Genomic DNA, 21,368 nt, shown 5'->3' with positions numbered 1-21,368 from the left:
GGCCAGCAAATATCTTCAACAAAATTTAACCTAAAGAGAGAGATGCCCATGAATATACAAGAAGCCTCAGAACTCCAAACAGACTGGACCAGAACAGAAATACCTCCGGTCACATAATAATCAAAACCCCAAATGTAATAAACAAAGAAAGAATACTTAGGGCAGTAAGAGAAAAAGGGCAAGGAACATATATAAAGGAAGACCTATCAGAATTACACCAGATTTCTCACCAAAGACCATGAAAGCTAGAAGATGCTGGGTGGAGCTCATGCAGACTCTAAGAGAACACAAATGCCAGCTGAGACTACTATACCCAGCTAAACTCTCAATTACTATAGATGGAGAAACCAAGATATTCCATGACAAAACCAAATTTACACAATATCTTTTTACAAACCCAGCCCTACAAAGGATAATAGGGGGGAAACACCATTACAACGAGGAAAACTATACCCAGGAAAAAGCAGGATATTAAGCTGCTTTCATCAAACCCAAAAAAGGTAACCACACGTGTATAAAATTAAAATCAAAAATGATAGGAAGCAATAACCACTACTCCTTAATATCTCTTAACATCAATGGAGTCAATTCCCCAATAAAAAGACATAGAATTAACAGACTGGTTATGAAAACAGGACCCTACATTTTGTTGCATACAGGAAACACACCTCAGTGTCAAAGACAAAAACTACCTTAGAGTAAAAGGGTGGAAGACAATTCTACAAGCAAATGGTCTCAGGAAACAAGCCAGAGTTGCCATTCTAATTTCAGATAAAATTGACTTTCAACCTAATTTCATCAAAAGAGACATGGAAGGTCACTACTTGCTGGTCAAAGGAAAAATCCAACAAGAAGAACTCTTAATCCTTAACATCTATGCCCCAAATACAAGGGCGCCCTCATTCATGAAAGAAACTTTACTAAAGCTCAAAGTACACATTGCACCTAACACAATAATTGTGGGTGACTTCAACACTCCACTCTCATCAATCAGGAAAACAGAAACTAAACAGGGAGACAGTGAAACTAATTGAAGCTTTGAACCAATTGGAGTTAACAGATATATATAGAACTTTTTATCCCAAAGCAAAAAAATATACCTTTTTCTCAGCACCTCATGGTACCTTCTCCAAAATAGATCATACAGTTGGTCACAAGACAGACCTCAACAAATATAAGAAGACTGAAATAATCCCATGCCTCCTATCAGATCACTATGGAGTAAAAGTGGTCTTTAGTAACAGTAAAAACAACAGAAAGCCCACATACACATGGAAACTGAACAATACTATACTCAATGATACCTTGGCCAAGGAAGAAATAAAGAAAGAAATCAAAGATTTCTTAGCATTTAATGAAAATGACGGCACAACATACACAAATCTATGGGACACAGTGAAAGCAGTGCTAAGAGGAAAACTCATAGCTTTGAGTGCCTCCAAAAAGAAATTCGAGAGAGCATACACTAGAAGATTAACGGAACAACTGAAAGCCCTGTAACAAGAAGAAGCTAATTCACCCAGGAGGAGAAGACAGGAAAATCATCAAACTCAGGGCTGAAATCAATCAAGTAGAAACCAAGGGAACCATACAAAGAATCAACAAAACCAAAAGCTGGTTCTTTGAAAAAATCAACAAGATAGATAAACCCTTAGCCAGACTAACCTAAGGGCACAGAGAAAGTATACAAATTAACAAAATTAGAAATGAAAACGGAGATATTACAACAGAAACCAAGGAAATTCAAAAAATCATTAGATCCTACTACAAAAACCTGTACTCAACACAACTGGAGAATCTGGAGGAAATGGACATTTTCTTAGACAGATACCAATTACCAAAATTAAACCAGGATCAAATAGACCATCTAAACAGACCCATAACCCCTAAAGAAATAGAAGGGGTCAAAGATAGCCTTCCGACCCAAAAAAGCACAGGACCAGATGGTTTCAGTGCAGAATTCTATCAGACCTTCAAAGAAGACTTAACACCAATACTCTTCAAACTATTTCACAAAATAGAAACAGAAGGAACACTACCCAACTCCTTCTTTGAAGCCACTATTACGCTGATACCAAAACCACACAAAGATCCAACTAAGAAAGAGAATTTCAGGCCAATTTCCCTTATGAATATCGATGCAAAAATACTAAATAAAATTCTTGCCCACCGAATCCAAGAACACATCAAAACAATCATCCACCATGATCAAGTAGGCTTCATCCCAGAGGTGCAGGGTTGGTTCAATGTAAGGAAATCCATCAATGCTATCCACTACATAAACAAACTCAAAGAAAAACCCACATGATCATTTCATTAGATGCTGAAAAAGCATTTGACAAAATTCAGCATCCTTTCATTCTAAAAGTCTTGGAAAGGACAGGAATTCAAGGCCCATATCTAAACATAGTAAAAGCAATATACAGCAAACTGGTAGCCAACATCAAACTAAATGGAGAGAAACTTGAAGCAATCCCACTAAAATCAGGGACTAGACAAGGCTGCCCCCCCTCTCTGTATCTTTTCAATATAGTTCTTGAAGTCCTAGCTAGAACAATTAGACAACATAAGGAAGTCAAAGGGATACAAATTGGAAAGGAAGAAGTCAAACTATCACTATTTGCAGATATGACAGTATACTTAAGTGACCCTAACAACTCTACTAGAGAACTCCTACAGCTGATAAACAACTTCAGTAAAGTGGCTGGCTACAAAATCAACGCAAGCAAACCAGTAGCCTTTTTATATTCAAAGGATAAGCAGACTGAGAAAGAAATTAGGGAAATGACTCCCTTCACAATAGCTACAAACAGCATAAAGTATCTTGGGGTAACTCTAACCAAACAAGTGAAAGACCTATATGACAAGAACTTCAGATCTCTGAAGAAGGAAATCGAAGAAAATCTCAGAAAATGGAAAAATCTTCCAAGCTCGTGGATTGGCAGGATTAATATAGTTAAAATGGCCATCTTGCCAAAGGCAATCTACAGATTCAATGCTATCCCCATAAAAATCCCAACCCAGTTCTTCACAGAGCTAGAAAGAGCAATTCTCAAATTCATCTGGAATAACAAAAAACCCAGGATAGCTAAAACTATTCTCAACAGTAAAAGAACTTCAGGGAGATTCAGTATCCCAGACTTTAAACTTTACCACAGAGCAATAGTGATAAAAACTGCATGGTATTGGTACAATGTCAGGCAAGCGGATCAATGGAATAGGATTGAAGATCCAGAAATGAACCAACACACCTCTGGTCACTTGATCTTTGACAAAGGAGCTGAAAGCATCCAGTGGAAAAAAGATAGTCTTTTCAACAAATCGTGCTGGTTCAATTGGAGGTCAGCATGCAGAAGGATGCAAATCGATCCATTCTTATCTCCTTGTACTAAGCTCAACTCCAAAAGGATCAAGGACCTCCACATAAAATCTGACACACTGAAACTAATAGAAAAGAAACTGGGGAAGACCCTTGACGACATGGGCACAGGGGAAAAGTTCCTGAATAGAACACCAATAGCTTAAGCTCTAAGGTCAAGAATTGACAAATGGGACCTCATAAAACTACAAAGTTTCTGAAGGCAAAGGACACTGTCAAAAGGACAAAATGTCAACCAACAGATTGGGAAAGGATCTTCACCAACCCTAAATCCGACAGAGGGCTAATATCTAATATATACAAAGAACTCAAGGAGGTAGAACCCAGAGAACCAAATAACCCCATTAAAAAGTGGGGTACGGAGCTAAACAAAGAATTTTCACATGAAGAACTTCGGAGGGCTGAGAAACACCTTAAGGAATGTTCAACATCATTAATCATTAGGGAAATGCAAATCAAAACAACCCTGAGATTTCACCTCACACCAGTCAGAATGGCTAAGGTCAAAAACTCAGGAGACAGCAGGTGTTGGTGAGGATGTGGAGAAAGAGGAACATTCCTCCACTGCTGGTGGGATTGCAAGATGGTGCAACCACTTTGGAAATCAGTCTGGCGGTTCCTCATAAAACTGGACATGACACTTCCTGAGGACCCTGTTATACCACTCCTGGGCATATATCCAGAGGATTCTTCAGCATGCAATAAGGACACATGCTCCACTATGTTCATAGCAGCCCTATTTGTAGTAGCCAGAAGCTGGAAAGAACCCAGGTGTCCTTCAACAGAGGAATGGATACAAAAAAATGTGGTATATTTACACAATGGAGTACTATTCAGCCATTACAAACAATGAATTCATGAAATTCTTAGACAAATGGATGGAGCTGGAGAACATCATACTAAGTGAGGTAACCCAGTCTCAAAAGATCAATCATGGTATGCACTCACTGATAAGTAGATATTAGCCTAGAAACTTTGAATACCCAAGACATAATCCACAAATTAAATGATGTCCAAAAAGAATGGAGGAGTGGCCCCTGTTTCTGGAAAAACTCAGTGCAAGAGTATATGGAAATTCCAGAACAGGGAAGCGGGAAGGGGTAGATGGAGGAACAGGGGGAGGGAAGAGGGCTTATGGGACTTGTGAGGAGTGGGGACCCCGAAAAGGGGAAATCATTTGAAATGTAAATAAAAAATATATCAGTAAAAAAATTTTATGCAAGGAGATAAAAAATCTCAACTATTAATAAGGAGAAGAAAATTTATGCATTTAAAATATTGTTCTATTAGTAAGAAAATAAATACAAGTTGAAATATTAACATGCTTATAATTACTGCATTGATTCATAGTGTGTGATATCTTGTTAAAAAGTAAGGAAATCCCGTTTGCATGCAGGTGACAGGGAGATACATTGTTGTTGTGCTTTATCTTCATGAAATTTGATGATAAACATGAAATTTTTAAAATTAAAATATACTGTTTTGTGGATTTACGAAGATTTGTCCATTAATTATTCAAATTTCAACTGACATAAACTTGATGAGGATATTGGCTTAAGCAATTTAAATTCTGTGCTATTTGAAAGTTTTTGAGCAGTGGTATCTATTACAGTTTGGTTGGCTGTTCATTTTAGGCACTATACATAGTATTTAGGGTGAATTCTTACTCGTAGGATGCTGCGCTTGTTAGCTCTTCGCGAATTTCTCTCTCATCTGCTTCTTTCATATGCTTAAGCCTTAACTTTGCATCTTCACACTCATCCACGGACTCTTTAAGCTCTTCATGAACTGCTCTAAATTTTTCCATTACCTAGAAATGAAATATATGTTGCCCATATATTTATGAATGATTAATTTAAAAAAAAACAGTGTCACTCATACTTTAGGTTTGAAGTTATAAATGTATATTTTATTACCATAACTAATCCTCCAAATATGTACAGCTAGTTCCTTTATCATGACTGACAGTTCATTTTGTGCTACAGAAACATAAAAGTTACAGGTTTATGTGCTCAATTTAAAATCATATTTTAAGCCACTGATGTTGATTTTAATATGCATATATTATTATGTTGCAAAAATATGAAAATGTGGATGTATAATGAAAATTATATCACTGAACTCATTTTAATCAGAAATAACTATCACTATCTTCCTGTAATAGTCCAATGCGTTTGTTTTTAGTAATTAATGAAAACCATCAGCACTTCCTACCTGTCTCCATCTTTCCTTTCTGCGTGTTCTCCTATCCACCTCTCTTGTCTGAATAATACCACATGACACTTGCTGCTCGTCCCCATTGCCAGGTACACGGACAGACATTGCGTGCAACTTATGAGCAATTCTGAGGAACGCAAACCTCACTGTGCTGAAGCGAAATGCAAAGAAACTTTACAAGCTTAAGTATTTTCGTCAGATGCAAGGCTAAAGCCAGAATGTGCTGAGTCAGGCCGGAAGGGCTTTCCTGAATGCTGATGGCAAATTACTCTCCAGGAAACAGAGTAACAGCTTTACTTCTCACCAGCAGAGCACAAACGCATCTGTGTTCCAAGAAACGTGACCATTTGCACCCCATGAGCATGCGTGGTACCTACGAGGCCAGAGTGTCTCTAGGTAAGCCCGAAGCTGCAGTTTCAGGCAGTTCCAAGCCTTGATAGTCCAAAAGAGCAGTTCCAAGCAGCAAATACTCTTAACCAATGGCCCATCTCACAGGCATGCACTGGGAAGTTTTAAAACTACATAAAGATAGTTTAGGCTTAGACTTAGATATTTTGGACTTAGACTTGTCATTTCAGTTATATTATGAGAAAATTATTTTATCATTTGAATTTTCTGTATTTCATTTTAATGTCTTGTCACTTTGTTAAAGTAGTCTCTTTAGTATACACCATCAGACCTCTTTCTTTTTATTTTGGTGACAGTCTAAGTTATAGAACTACATCTCTTAATGTCAAGTAATTTCTAGCTTTCAAATGGGAATTATGTGTGAAGTGATTCATTATCACTTGTCTCTTTTGATAAAGGATTATTTTGAGCATATTTTCCATCATATTTATAGACATGTATCCTGTTAATAATTTTTTTCAAAAATTCACAAGATTCTGCTATTAAAAGCATCAGCTTGAATTCCTTCAAGGATGCCCTTCTTAAAAAAGGGGGAAAAAAAAGGATGCCCTTCTTTTCTGTGGATTGGGTGTTTAAACATAATATTGAAATAATTAGTTGTTCATAGGCTAGGTCACATCCAACTACACTACCACTAAATCCAGGATCAATTATGAGGTGCAGAAAGTCAATATTTGGTAGGTTTCTTTTGATAACTTTCTCCTTGAATCATTGGGCAATGTTTACTATATACTTTAATTTTTTCATATATTACACTATATTTTAGATAGTATTCGCTCTTTAAATTAAACATGATATTCCTTTTATAATTTATGATTTTGGATTTATTTTAATCAAAACACAGATAACATAAAAAGAATTATGCCAAACTGTACAATTAATCAGTCTCAGGTATATTTGCGATGCAGTGTTTGTAATCCTGTCAGGTTACACATGCAAGCATGCCAGGAAGGTAGAGCTTGCTAAGTTTTAGGAGCTTCTCGTAGAGTGGTTAACTGAGTAGTTTTAGTAGGTTCTAAAGCATGTGGGCTGTTCTCTGCCTGCCTGGGACAAGCGTCTTAGAACAGACAAGTATATGGTGGCAGAGAATGTGAGACTCGGGAAATTATTTGGGTGCAGGCTTGATGTACTACTTGAGGAGAGAAATGGACAACCCTCAGCCAAGCCTCAATATTATCCTATTCTAGATGCTGCAGTCACCCCTATTTTCTCTGTTGAGGTTTAATTATCTGCATGGATGTTGTTAATCTGGATCTTTCATTTATGATGCACATATCTACAAAAATGAATTTCTGAATGCACATCATACTCTGGATGTTATGGTAGCCTCTGCTGTGATCCCTGTTTTTTAATTCAGGCACACACTAAGTTAATGGCTCACTGGTTCTTGTCACATCATTTTGTAAAGGAAGAAGGCAAGGCACAAAGAATTCCAAAAAAGTTTTCAAGATCTGAAAGCTTATCGGAGGGATTTAAACACCCAACACATGAACTCCTCTTCTAGGGCCTGCACTCTGAAAAGCTAGTCAGCCTGCTTCCTACAGCTCTGTGTGCTGCTTCTGCTTCTCCCTGAGGAGGCATTTGGTCCCTGCAGTGCTCATAACTTTGTTTTTCCTTCCTGAGTTTTGTCAGTTATGCTCACTTCATAAATGGAAAATGTGTTTTCTTGTTCAGAATACAACTTTCCTTCTGCTGTGTCATTGTTGGCTTTTTTGACATTGGCGAATGATATATCTAACCATCCCTATAGTATGTCATCTGTACTATGGGGAATTACTTCTTCTGGTGATGTGTAGCCAGAGTGAAGTTTCAACACAGTTCTGGGTTTCCTCTGCAGAAACATATTGAGGTTATGTCTTTTACTATGTATTATGCTAAATACTGGCTCCCAAGGCCTGGTGAGAATCTGCATGTATACTAAGTAATGTTGTGAAACTTTGCTTTTTAATTTAAAACCATTAGTAGAATAAAGATGTCAACAGCCTATAGCTAGGAAGAGGAGAGGGCGGTGGAGTTTTGGTTTTAATCTTGGGGTCTGAGGCGGCACCATGAGGGGAAGAAGAAGGAGGTAGAGAGAGAAGACACCATGAGTACACGAGTCATGAAAACACAGCTATGAGAGCTAGCTAGTTGGAGTTAAGAGCTGCCCAGATAGAACATGGGAAGTTATAGCTTGTTGATAGGGAAGTCATTGATAGCGAAGTAAGCAAAGGAGCTTAGAGGGTAGATATCTACTCAGCGCTAGTGCTGATTAATTAAGGCTTATTATAAATGTAAAAGTTGTGTGTGTTTTATCCGGGAACTGAATGATCAAAGATGGGACTCCCTGGTTGAGACTAAATGTTTATATCTACACAGAAACCAAGAGAACAGACTGTCTTGCTTTCACCTCTGAGGTAACTAGAGATAACAGGCAGAAGTAAAGCCTATTAGTCAGAAGCGCTGCTTGTGGAATTCAACATGCAGCAAGGGGAGCAATGAGATAGCAGTGACAAAGCCCAGTTGTTCCCCAAAGGAGGCTATGTCACCCATGATTCTTTAGAAAATGGTCCAACAGGAGAGAAGACCCACCCATGACGGTGGATTTAGATTAAGAAAATGTCCACAATCTACAGTGTAGTCTCACAGGCTGGACCAGGCAAATATGGAATCCAAATCCCGTGATTATGCTTTCAGATTTCCATTTTACTAAAAGGTGGTCAGCATCGATGCTATCCGGGACTTGAACTGATTGGATGAGAAAAGGTAATCTGTATCCCTCAAAAAAAAAAAAATGTTCTTCTTGCCTAAGACAGTGACATTTAATGAGACATCCCCCTGTTGGCACAAAACTAGTTACAGTGTGTCTCTGATAGGCTTACACTTTACACAAAGACTTCTGCTTTCTTGGCCTGTTGCAGTGAGCACCTGTCATTCCCAAACTCTTCTCCTGGCTGTTGACAACACTGCTTTCTCTGCCTACAACAATACCCAAGGTCACAACAGAGAAAAAAATCAAAACTCAACAAATAGACACCAGTGTAAACAAACAGGGGCAGTGCGACTTAGGATTGGAACAACGTCAACTCTAAGTGCTAAAAAAGACTGGGTTAGCTTTTCTTTAAAGCACTAGGCTTTCAATCTCTTTCTGATGTTTGGTTCAGCATCCTTTCTCCTGGCTCCGTACCAGAGGTTGCCTCATGGCTGTCACAAAGTGCGAACCACAGCTGTCATCTCTAGGTAACAGGGAAGCTTAATGTCTTAGGGTTTCTATGGCTGCCACAAACCCCTTGGCCAAACAACAAGTTGGTAAGGAAAGAACTTATTTGGCCTACTTGTCCACAGCAATGCTCACCACTGAAAGAAGTTAGAACAGGAACTCAAACACAGGAGAAACCTGAAGGCAAGAGCTGATGCAGAGGCCGTGGAGGCATGCTGGACACCAGCTCACTCCCCCAGAGCTTGCTCAGTCTGTTTCTTTATGGAACTCAGGACCACCAGCCCAGTGATGGAATCACCCACGATGGCCTAGGCCCTCCCCGATCAATAACTAATTAAGAAAATATCCTACAGTCAGATCATAAGGACACATTTCTCAGCCTAGTTTCCATCTTTCAGATAACTCTAGCTCGTGTCTAGTTGACACTAAACTAGCCAGCATAGCTTGAAATTATGAGAGGTGATTGTTTTGAGAGGGTCAGTCTTTGTCATAGAGTTTCCTTAGAGTTCTAAACTCCTTGCCAGTGGAAGCAAAATCAGACCAGGAAAACAGGGATGCAGCTCCAGGTGAAACATTGTCAGACTGTGGAAGGGTGTAGGCAGGACCACTATTCTCCAAAGGGAAAAATGAGGCGTCAGCATAAGCACTACACCAGGCAAGTTTTCAGAGGATCGCTGGAGAACCGTGGGGTATGAGCTAATGGACTGGACCTTGCCTGTTACTCAGTAATCACTAGGTAGACAGCTGAGGATGGATGTGCATTGAAAGAATTGTGGAATTATTGTGTATTGGCAAAATGCAGTTTTGTCAATTCACACTGGAAAAGAAACACACACACACACACACACACACACACACAGAGAGAGAGAGAGAGAGAGAGAGAGAGAGAGAGAGAGAGCATTAGATAATAAATTGTTTGATATATATGTGATGGAATACAGAACTAAAATAAGCTAGATCTGTATCTATGAAGAGTAGTTTAATTACATTAAAGCAATGTAGGGGGTTGGAGAAACAGAGAGAGCAGTGGTAAAGGACAATGGCCACCCCTCCTGAGAAGCCTCACTTGGTTTCAAGGACCCACACCCAGGGGCTCACAACCACCCATAATGTTCCAGCCTCCACACATGCCTGAGTGCACATGGTACACCTATAGACCAGCAGGCACACATACATGTACACAGAAACATAAAAGTTCAAAAATAAAACATTACCTTAAAAATGAAGATGCAGAGACTTATACAGTCAAAGTATAATAGTGTTGTGATTCAAAGATGTAGCACTGGTACATTGCCTTAATGAATAGGTGAAATTTACACTAGTTATTTTTATGATGATGGGGGAGAATAACAACCTGGAAGGGCTTGTTTTATTTTCTTTAAAATGATCAAACAGTAATGTAAGGTAAATTTGTTATTTGTGGGGCACTTACAAATAAATTATTTCTCTATAGAATGATTCCACAATGTATTGGTATCTTATTATCACTTAAAGTACCATGAGGTTTGTAATTTTTATCAGTGATTACACTGTTGATATGTTCTACTTGCTTTCTCACTCAGTTAAAACTATGATTTAGAAATAACAAGGTTGTTTTGAGTTTCTATAATTTTATTGAGTTAAATGTATATTATTAAATGCCCTATGTATATAGATAAGTCTCAAATATAATGTCTAAATGAATACCAACACATTTTCATTCAACATCTAATAAGGGAAATATACTAGAGATCAACATTAGAAGACATATTCAGTTCTCAAAGTAGTAACATTTTGGAACAACCAAGAAGATACAGATTCACTCACCTCAAACTTTTTACGGTAACGCTCTCTCAGAGATTCTAACTCCTGCTTGCGCTTTTTCTCCAGGAGAATGCTATGAGAAATCATGTAGTCTATGTCAATCTGGATCTTCGCATTGGCATTTTCCAGCCTCTCCTTCTGCTCCTGCAGATGCTCCAGCTTGAGGGTCGTGTCTTTAATATAGCTGTTCAACTCTGCAATATCTTTGGAGAAGTGCTCGTGTTCTGAAAGTAAATTAGTGACAGCAACATCATGTTCAGAGCTGGCATCAGATGGTCCAGAAAGGAATGTTTGATAGTATACAGACGCTACTTTGGCTTTAGAAATTATTCATCTATGAATTTTAAAAAGGGTTATTCAGATATTGAACTATAAAATATAGTTTCCTTCATTTATGAACAAAAGGACTAAAATATGCCTTATTAGTTGATAATCTTTAGAATAAATTCAAATTATTACCATCAACAAACAAACTGATCACTTTACAAGTGCACATACATACAGTTTATGTAACTGTGCTAACATGACAATAAATTTGAAAGAGTAGAGGCCTTCCAGAAACGCATAAAACTAAAATGATAAAATTGGACTTACAAGTGTCTGAATGAGAGGGTAGAAATTATTCTTACTTAGGGTGCTCCAATTGTAGAAAAAAAAAACCCACCAAAATCTCAACTGAAAATTATTATAGGATTGATTTACAAAAAAATAAATAATGAAATAATCAATCTAAAATTAACATATAAATAAATTTATACAAGCTTGGGGATATAGCTTAGAATAGAGCATGTCTGACATGACCCACAGTGCTCTGAGTTAGACCCCCCCCCCCCAGCACCAACAGGCATGGTGATTCTTTACATACCTGTAATCCCAGCACTAAAGATTGATAATCTTTATATAAATTCAATTTATTACCATCAACAAAACACCTGATCATTTTACACACACATGCACACATACACACATGGCATTTTATGTAACTGTGAGAGGTGCAGGCAGAAACATCAAGGTCAACTTCAGTTACATAGGAATTCATTCCAGGCCAGCCTGGAAAACATAAGACCCTGTTAATAAACAAATGTATGTATGTATTATGTATGTATGCATGCATGTATGTATGTATGTCTGTATGAATACAGATATGTTGAAAAGAATACATCCATAACAAATATATAATGTGAAATAATCATTTTATATATACATATATATGTATATGACCCTGACACCAAGCGAGGGCCCTGGTAAGATAATAAGAATGAGAAAAACCCTTCTAAATTTGAAAAAAAAATGTGTAAACATTTCATTCAACCTGTTTGAATGAAAATGTTTGAAGTTTTAGACATGGAAATTACTTCTAATTATTTTATATATTAATGTGCACTTAGAAAATGATAAGGAAATTGCGAGAGAGGCCCTCCTTATTCTTTCTATTCCAACTTCCTAATGCATTTTGGAATAAAACAAAATTGCTATTTTAATAATCTAAAATAAGTTTTCTTAAAATGAGTTTTTGATGACATCAGTATATTTATACCTTAATCTTATGGGTTAGGCCTGTAATTTTTTTCATATTTATACTGACTCTCCCTACTTTTCTGTATAGTTTAAATTATCTTCTTATATCAGTTGTGGACTCTGTTCTGTGGAATTTTGTAGACATCTGTTACATTTACAAAAACATACATACTGTTATGTTTTATACCCAGGAATATTTTGCATTGAGTCATTTCTAGTTATTGAGTCAAATTCTTTCTGTTAATGTCTAGAGAAATATTTTGATTATCTGTTTATTTACTGATATTTCTTTTTCTATAAATATTCATAGTTGTATCGTAGTGCTGCACACCTATTATTCCATTAGGGAGGTAGAGAAGGAAAGACCTTGAGAACTTCAACACAGCCTGGCCTACACAGTAAGAGTCTGTATTAAAAAAAAAATGGAGGAGAAGAGGGAGAGGAGAGAGAACAGAATAAGGAGGGATGAGGAGGAGGAAAAGGGGGAGGAGGAAGAAGAGGAGGGGAAGAGGTGGTGGTGGTTAGACCCATGACTATATAATTTATTTAATTTTCTTTTTTATTGAAAATAGATTTATTTTTCACACAATATATTCTGATTTTGGTTTCCCATCCCTTTCCCTCTCCTAGCTTCTTCCCATTTACCCCCCCCCCAATCAAATCTACTCCCTTTCTGATTCTTATTATGAAACAAATAGTTTTCTAATGGATAGTAGTAAAATATAACCCAATAAGATAGAATAAAACAAAAATTATTACATTGGAATTGGACAAGTCAAACAAACAGAAAAATCAGAGATCCACATTTTAGCACATCAGGAATCCTATAATAACATTAAAGTAGAAGCCATAATATATATGAGATGAACCCTGTGCTGTCCCCTACAGGTCCTCTACATGCTTCCGCCATCTCTGTGAGTTCATGAGCTTTGGTTGATTTACAACTCATGGAAAAACCTGGTGCCCACAACCTGAGTTCTAGCATCTGCAGTACAAGAATGTACTCTGTGTGCTACAAAAAGTGAACTATAAACACCAAACCAAAGACAGCCCTCATGATGTGCAATGCTGCCCTACATGTAAGATATGTTAGGGCAACGATGACACCAAGTGTGTGGGGGCAGCCTGAGAAGGCTTGGTTTCTCAGCTGAGCACTCAGGGGTGGTCAAAGAATCCATGCCCTTAGTTAGAAAGAGACTACAGGACAGATCCCACTGATGTCATTTTTTGACTTTTGGGATCTTCATAATGAATGCTTTAGTTAAGATTGCTAAGGAATGGATTTATTAAATGTCTCAAGGATTCAAGATGGCCCAAAACTGAAGTGGGGGAGGGGGATCGGAAGGCTAGGCTGACTCCATGACAGGCCTCAAATTGGCAGTTTAGGAGATTAGGCCTAAGAACTGGGCATTCCAGGCAAGCTCAAGCAAACAATCAAACAAGCCACAAAGGGAAAAAAAACCAAAATATACAAACAAACAAACAAAACAGGATTCTTCAGCAACAATTTCCAGCCACCATGACCAATAATAGTTCTGGAATGCCTAGAGACAGAGTAAGACAAAACCCACCTATCCCAGAACTCCTCTAATGTGCTTTAAATCAGGCCTGCAAGCTTATTTGGTTGTCTCTCTATATTAGCAATGGGAGACCCCAGCATGCTACACTTTTGCAGAATAAAACACTCTTTGCATTCACATACTATGTGAGTCCATGGTATCATTCTTCTACAAATCATTGACCCTTACAGCCAACCAATATTTGAAAATGGAAGCCACACTTGATTCTACTTGGGTGACCAAGAACAATTCAAGGGCTAGGGTAAAGCAAAATATTTCTCGTATATATAAAAAAGTAGCAATAAAATGGCTCCTAATAACATTCTCCTGTGCTTATAAATCAGCCATCACCAGGGAAGCTTTCTCCTACAGCACATGGGAATAAATACAGATACCTCTAGCCAGACGTTTTATGCAGAGTGAACAAGCATAGAATGCTCAGCCTTAAGTGGGATGTCTCCATCAAATACCTTTCCTCAGGGCTCAGGAAACACTATGGAAATTGAGGCAGAAAGATTATAATAGCCAGAAGGAACAGAGAACAAGAAACCACATGTGTGAATTTTTAATTTGATTATTCTATATTTTGCTTTTGATTAATCTTGTCACTGCTTTTCTGTTGGAACATCCTGCTATTAAGGTCACAGTCTACAATATCCAAATAAGTTCTCTGAGCTGGGGCCAAAATGGAGGACTCCATTTCTCAGTGGAACTTCCTCTGTGCTGCCTGATGTTATCTGGAGAGCACAAGTGCCTGACCTTATCTAGAGGATGACCATGTACAAAGCTTCCTGCAAGTGCTGCATGATTCATTACAAACATCCATCTCAGTCCTTCCCACCATATGATAACTAGGTGCTGTTTTATAACCAATGAGCCCTTCCTGCCTGGAACCCCCAAAAACCTCTGAGGAAAGTCACATAATCTATGGCTAGATTACAGGTTTAAATTCCTGCTCCCCAAGAACCTGCCTGGGACACAGCAAAACTAATTGAAGTTTTGGACCAATAGCAACAAAAACAACAGAAAGCCCACATACACATGGAGGCTGAATAATACTCTACTCAATGACACCTTGGCCAAAGAAGAAATAAAGAAAGAAATCAGAGACTTTTTAGAATTTAATGAAAATAAAGGCACAACATACCCAAATCTTTGGGACACAATGAAAGCAGTGCTAAGAGGAAAGCTCATAGCCCTGAGTGCCTCCAAAAAGAAAATGGAGAGAGCATTCACTAGCAGCTGAATGACACATCTGAAAGTCCTGGAACAAAAAGAAGCCAATTCTCCCAGGAGGAGTAGAAGACAGGAAATCATCAAACTCAGGGCTGAAATCAATCATTGGAAACAAAGAGAACCATACAAAGAATCAATGAATCCATTCCAATTTGTATCCCTTTGACTTCCTTCTGTTGTCTAATTGCTCTAGCTAGGACTTCAAGAACTATATTGAAAAGATATGGAGAGAGGGGGCAGCCTTGTCTAGTCCCTGATTTTAGTGTGATTGCTTCAAGTTTCTCTCCATTTAGTTTGATGTTGGCTATTGGTTTGCTGTATATTGCTTTTACTATGTTTAGATATGGGCCTTGAATTCCTGTCCTTTCCAAGACTTTTGCAGATGATATGATCGTATACTTAAGTGACCCTAAAAACTCTACTAGAGAACTCCTACAGCTGATAAACAACTTCAGCAAAGTGGCTGGCTACAAAATCAACGCAAGCAAATCAGTAGCCTTTATATATTCAAAGGACAAGCAGACTGAGAAAGAAATTAGGGAAATGACCCCCTTCACAATAGCTACAAACAACATAAAGTATCTTGGGGTGACTCTAACCAAACAAGTGAAAGACCTATATGACATGAACTTCAGATCTCTGAAGAAGGAAATCGAAGAAGATCTCAGAAAATGGAAAAACCTTTCATGCTCGTGGATTGGCAGGATTAATATAGTTAAAATGGCCATCTTGCCAAAGGCAATCTACAGATTCAGTGCTATTCCCATAAAAATCCCAACCCAGTTCTTCATAGAGCTAGAAAGAGCAATTCTCAAATTTATCTGGAATAACAAAAAACCCAGGATAGCTAAAACTATTCTCAACAGTAAAAGAACTTCAGGGGGATTCAATATCCCAGACTTTAAACTCTACTACAGAGCAATAGTGATAAAAACTGCATGGTATTGGTACAATATCAGGCAAGCGGATCAATGGAATAGGATTGAAGACCCAGAAATGAACCAACACACCTATGGTCACTTGGTCTTCGACAAAGGGGCTGAAAGCATCCAGTGGAAAAAAGAGAGTCTTTTCAACAAATGGTGCTGGTTCAATTGGAGGTCAGCATGCAGAAGAATGTGCATCGATCCATTCTTATCTCCTTGTACCAAGCTCAACTCCAAATGGATCAAGGACCTCCACACAAAACCTGACACACTGAAACTAGTTGAAAAAAAAACTGGGGAAGACACTGGAGGACATGGGCACAGGGGGAAAGTTCCTGAATAGAACACCAATAGCTTATGCTCTAAGATCAAAAATTGACAAATGGGACCTCATAAAACTACAAAGTTTCTGTAAGGCAAAGGACACCGTCAAAAGGATAAAACATCAACCAACAGACTGGGAAAGGATCTTCACCAACCCTAAATCCGACAGAGGGCTAATATCTAATATATACAAAGAACTCAAGAAGGTAGAACCCAGAGAACCAAATAACCCCATTAAAAAGTGGGGTACGGAGCTAAACAAAGAATTTTCACATGAAGAACTTCGGAGGGCTGAGAAACACCTTAAGGAATGTTCAACATCATTAATCATTAGGGAAATGCAAATCAAAACAACCCTGAGATTTCACCTCACACCAGTCAGAATGGCTAAGGTCAAAAACTCAGGAGACAGCAGGTGTTGGTGAGGATGTGGAGAAAGAGGAACACTCCTCCACTGCTGGTGGGATTGCAAGATGGTGCAACCACTTTGGAAATCAGTCTAGCGGTTCCTCAGAAAACTGGGCATGTCACTTCCTGAGGACCCTGTTATATCACTCCTGGGCATATATCCAGAGGATTCTTCAGCACGCAATAAGTACACATGCTACACTATGTTCATAGCAGCCCTATTTGTAATAGCCAGAAGCTGGAAAGAACCTAGATGTCCTTCAACGGAGGAATGGATACAAAAAATGTGGTATATTTACACAATGGAGTACTATTCAGCCATTAGAAACAATGAATTCCTCAGTTTCCGTTGTTATGTCTCCCTTTTCATTTCTAAATTTGTTAATTTGGATACTTTCTCTGTGTCCTTTGGTCAGTCTGGCTAAGGGTTTATCTATCTTGTTGATTTTCTCAAAGAACCAGCTCCTGATTTTGTTGATTTTTTGTATGGTTTTCTTTGTTTCTACTTCTACTAGAGAAGATCATACTAAGTGAGGTAACCCAGACTCAAAAGGTGAATCATGGTATGCACTCACTAATAAGTGGTTATTAACCTAGAAAACTGGAATACCCAAAACATAATCCACACATCAAATGAGATACAAGATAAAGGAGGAGTGGCCCCTGGTTCTGGAAAGACTCAGTGAAACAGTATTCGGCAAAACCAGAACGGGGAAGTGGGAAGGGGTGGGAGGGAGGACAGGGGAAGACAAGGGGGCTTACGGGACTATCGGGGAGTGGGGGGGCTAGAAAAGGGGAAATCATTTGAAATGTAAATAAATTATATCGAATAAAAAAAAGAAAAAAAAAGAAACAATGAATTCATGAAATTCTTAGACAAATGGATGGAGCTGGAGAACATCATACTAAGTGAGGTAACCAATTCTCTAAAGATCAATCATGGTATGCACTCACTGATAAGTGGATATTAGCCTAGAAACTTTGAATACCCAGGACATAATCCACAAATTAAATGATGTCCAAAAAGAATGAAGGAGTGGACCCTGGTTTTGGAAAGACTCAGTGCAAGAGTATAGGGAATTCCAGAACAGGGAAGTTGGAAGGGGTGGATGGAAGAATAGGGGGACGGAAGAGGGCTTATGGGACTTGTGGGGAGTGGGGACCCAGAAAACAGGAAATCATTTGCAATGTAAATAAAAAATAAATAAATAATAAGAAAAAAGAAAAAAGAAAAAGAATCAACGAATCCAGGAGCTGGTTCTTTGAGAAAATCAACAAGATAGATAAACCCTTAGCCAGACTGACCAAAGGGCACAGAGAAAGTATCCAAATTAACAAACTTAGAAATGAAAAGGGGGATATAACAACAGAAACTGAGGAAATCCAAAAAATCATCAGATCCTACTACAAGAGCCTATACTCAACACAACTGGAGAATCTGGAAGAAATGGACAATTTCCTTGACAGATACGAAACAACAAAATTAAATCAGGATCAAATAGATCATATAAACAGTCCCATAACCCCTAGAGAAATAGAAGGAGTCATAGAAAGTCTTGCAACCAAAAAAAGCACAGGACCAGATGGTTTCAGAGCAGAATTCTATCAGACCTTCAAAGAAGACCTAACACCAATACTCTTCAAACTATTCCACAAAATAGAAACAGAAGGAACACTACCCAATTCCTTCTACGAAGCTACAATTACGCTGATACCAAAACCACACAAAGATCCAACAAAGAAAGAGAACTTCAGACCAATTTCCCTTATGAACATCGGTGCAAAAATACTCAATAAAATTCTGGCCAACCGAATCCAAGAACACATCAAAACGATCATCCACCATGATCAAGTAGGCTTTATCCCGGGAATTCAGGGTTGGTTCAATATACGGAAATCCATCAATACAATCCACTACATAAACAAACTCAAAGAACAAAACCACATGGTCATTTCATTGGATGCTGAAAAAGCATTTGACAAAATTCAGCATCCTTTCATGCTGTGGATATTAACCTAGAAAACTGGAATACCCAATACATAATCCACACATCAAATGAGGTACAAGAAGAAAGGAGGAGTGGCCCCTTATTCTTGAAAGACTCAGTGAAGCAGTATAGGGCAAAACCAGAACGGGGAAGTGGGAAGGGGTGGGTGGGAGGACAGGGGGAGAGAAGGTGGCTTATGGGACTTTTAGGGAGTGGGGGGCTAGAAAAGGGGAAATCATTTGAAATGTAAATAAAAAATAGTTCTGGAAAGACCCAGTGTGGCAGTATAATACAAAACCAGAACAGGGAAGTGGGAAGGGATGGGTGGGAGAACAGAGGGAGGGAAGGGGTCTTATGTGACTTTTGGGGAGTGGGAAACCAGAAAAGGGGAAATCATTTGAAATGTAAATAAAAAATAGTTCTGAAAAGACCCAGTGTAGCAGTATAAAACAAAACTAGAACAGGGAAGTGGGAAGGGATGGGTGGGAGAGCAGAGGGAGGGAAGGGGTCTTATGTGACTTTTGGGGAGTGGGAAACCACAAAAGGGGAAATCATTTGAAATGTAAATAAAAAATATATCAAATAAAATCAAAAAAATATATCGAATAAAAAAAAAAGGAAAAAAAAGAACCTGCCTGGTCTTGGAATGCTTTTTCATGTATATGAAGCATTGCCACCCTAGCCAGTAATGTATATCCACTTTGGAATTCCATACTCACTTCTCAAATCTATATAACCCTTGTTGACCCTAAATAAAGTTGAGCTGTCTCACTCAAACTGATCCTATTTTCAGAACCCTGCCCCCAACCCCACTGCTCTGTTTGACCTCAAAGGTCAATATCCAATTGCCCCAGTTTTCCAGACTTTTTTGATTTCATGTCTGTCTGTTTAATTTGCTATTTTACATTGTCTGTCTTAAGTATATGTGCGGATGTATGTGTATGTGTGTATTGTGTGTGTATTGTTGTGTGTGTATGTGTGTGCATGTGTGCATGTGTGTCTCTGTGTATAAGTGTGCATGTGTATGCATGTGTGCATATATGTATATGTGTGCAAGTATGTCTGTATGTGAATGTGTCCATATGTGTGCATGTGTATATGGTTGTGTGTGTGCATGTGTGCATGTGTATACATGTGTATGTTTGTGTGTGTGCATGTGTGCATGAGTGTATATGTGTGTGTGCATGTGTGTATGTGTGTGCATGTGTGTGTGTGCATGTGTGTGTGTGCGTGCATGTGTGTGCATGTTGTATATGTTTGTAGGAGTGTGTATGTGTGTATTTCATTATGTTGGTTTATCTCACATCCATACTCTCCATCTCTTGAGTGCTTCTTTCCCCATTTTCCACTTCCCTCCTGTGCCTTGCTCGTCTATTCTTCTAGGGGTACTTTAAAGTATTCTCTGTGGAAAGCGCCTCTAGTTTTCAAATTGAACATGGCATGCTAGCACTACAAGGTGCATTATGTACTCCCAAACATATTCATTCTAGGATCTAAGATTTCTTCCTCTTTCATTAGATAGCCATAAGAGAAGTAATTACAGATCCACAAGCAAAGATGTGTGGAAAACAGGAAACTGGTAATAGTAGGTATATGGAACCCCAGGGAAGTCTGAAGCAGTCATTCATTTGTGCTTCCAGATGTCTGTGGTGTACAATAAAATGTATGTGTCACCTTATTTTACAAGAGAACAAAGATGTACAAACTAATTTGTAGCTTTCAGGATCATATAAGACCTGATTTATGTGGGAAGGCATTTCTGTTTATCTTTGTGATAGTAAAAAGGATAAAGAATTTCTTAGATAGCACTAGATGTCGGATAGATAACAAGAGCTATCATTTCAGAGGAATGTTATGACCACACAAAGAGGAAGGCACCAGAACTATGAATATACTGCTCTACCATCCTCAGTGACCTCTTCATGGTGTCCTATGTGGATTCTCATTGGCTGACCCAAAGGAAGTTAGACTACAGAAAACATCTTTAGCACAAGTCATTGTGAACATGCTTTTTGGGAGATGAAACAAAACATGTGTTGCAACAGATAGGAAAGGAGACTGGAGGAGCCCCAGAGGAGATCTGGGAAAGCAGCAGACAGGGTTCCCTAACTTTATTAAATGTTTGTTCTGACAAACATCCTACTTAGAGCTATTTAAAAGATTGAGTTTTTAAATTTATTATACAAGAAGCTAGAAAATTCTAAAAACAGAAAATATCTAATTCTATACTTCAAAACAGATTAATAACATTTAAGGACTGTGTCCCTATTTATATCCATACAAAGCCAGCTGGTTCCTGGAAATAGTTTTTCAGAAACATTTTTTCACATAGAAAGTTCCTAACAAGTATATAGCAATGACTTTAAATTATACTGCATGTATAAGCATAACTCACTTATATAA

General features: G+C 38.2%; 1 protein-coding gene across 1 annotated transcript in view; it reads right to left on the bottom strand.

Annotated features, from left to right (window-relative positions):
- Window positions 1–21,368, bottom strand: part of Ccdc178 (coiled-coil domain containing 178) — a 378,492-nt gene that overhangs the window by 325,776 nt on the left and 31,348 nt on the right. The window contains exons 8-9 of the mRNA XM_052155657.1: window positions 11,010–11,230; window positions 5,047–5,189 (exon numbers count right to left, since the gene is read on the bottom strand). Of these exons, the coding sequence (XP_052011617.1) occupies window positions 5,047–5,189; window positions 11,010–11,230 (364 nt within the window). The remainder of the gene's footprint in view (window positions 1–5,046; window positions 5,190–11,009; window positions 11,231–21,368) is intronic.

The sequence above is a fragment of the Apodemus sylvaticus genome, chromosome 13 (assembly GCF_947179515.1).
Source record: "Apodemus sylvaticus chromosome 13, mApoSyl1.1, whole genome shotgun sequence".
NCBI classification, from domain to species: Eukaryota; Metazoa; Chordata; class Mammalia; order Rodentia; family Muridae; genus Apodemus; species Apodemus sylvaticus.
This window is presented reverse-complemented; position numbering and strand designations above follow the sequence as displayed.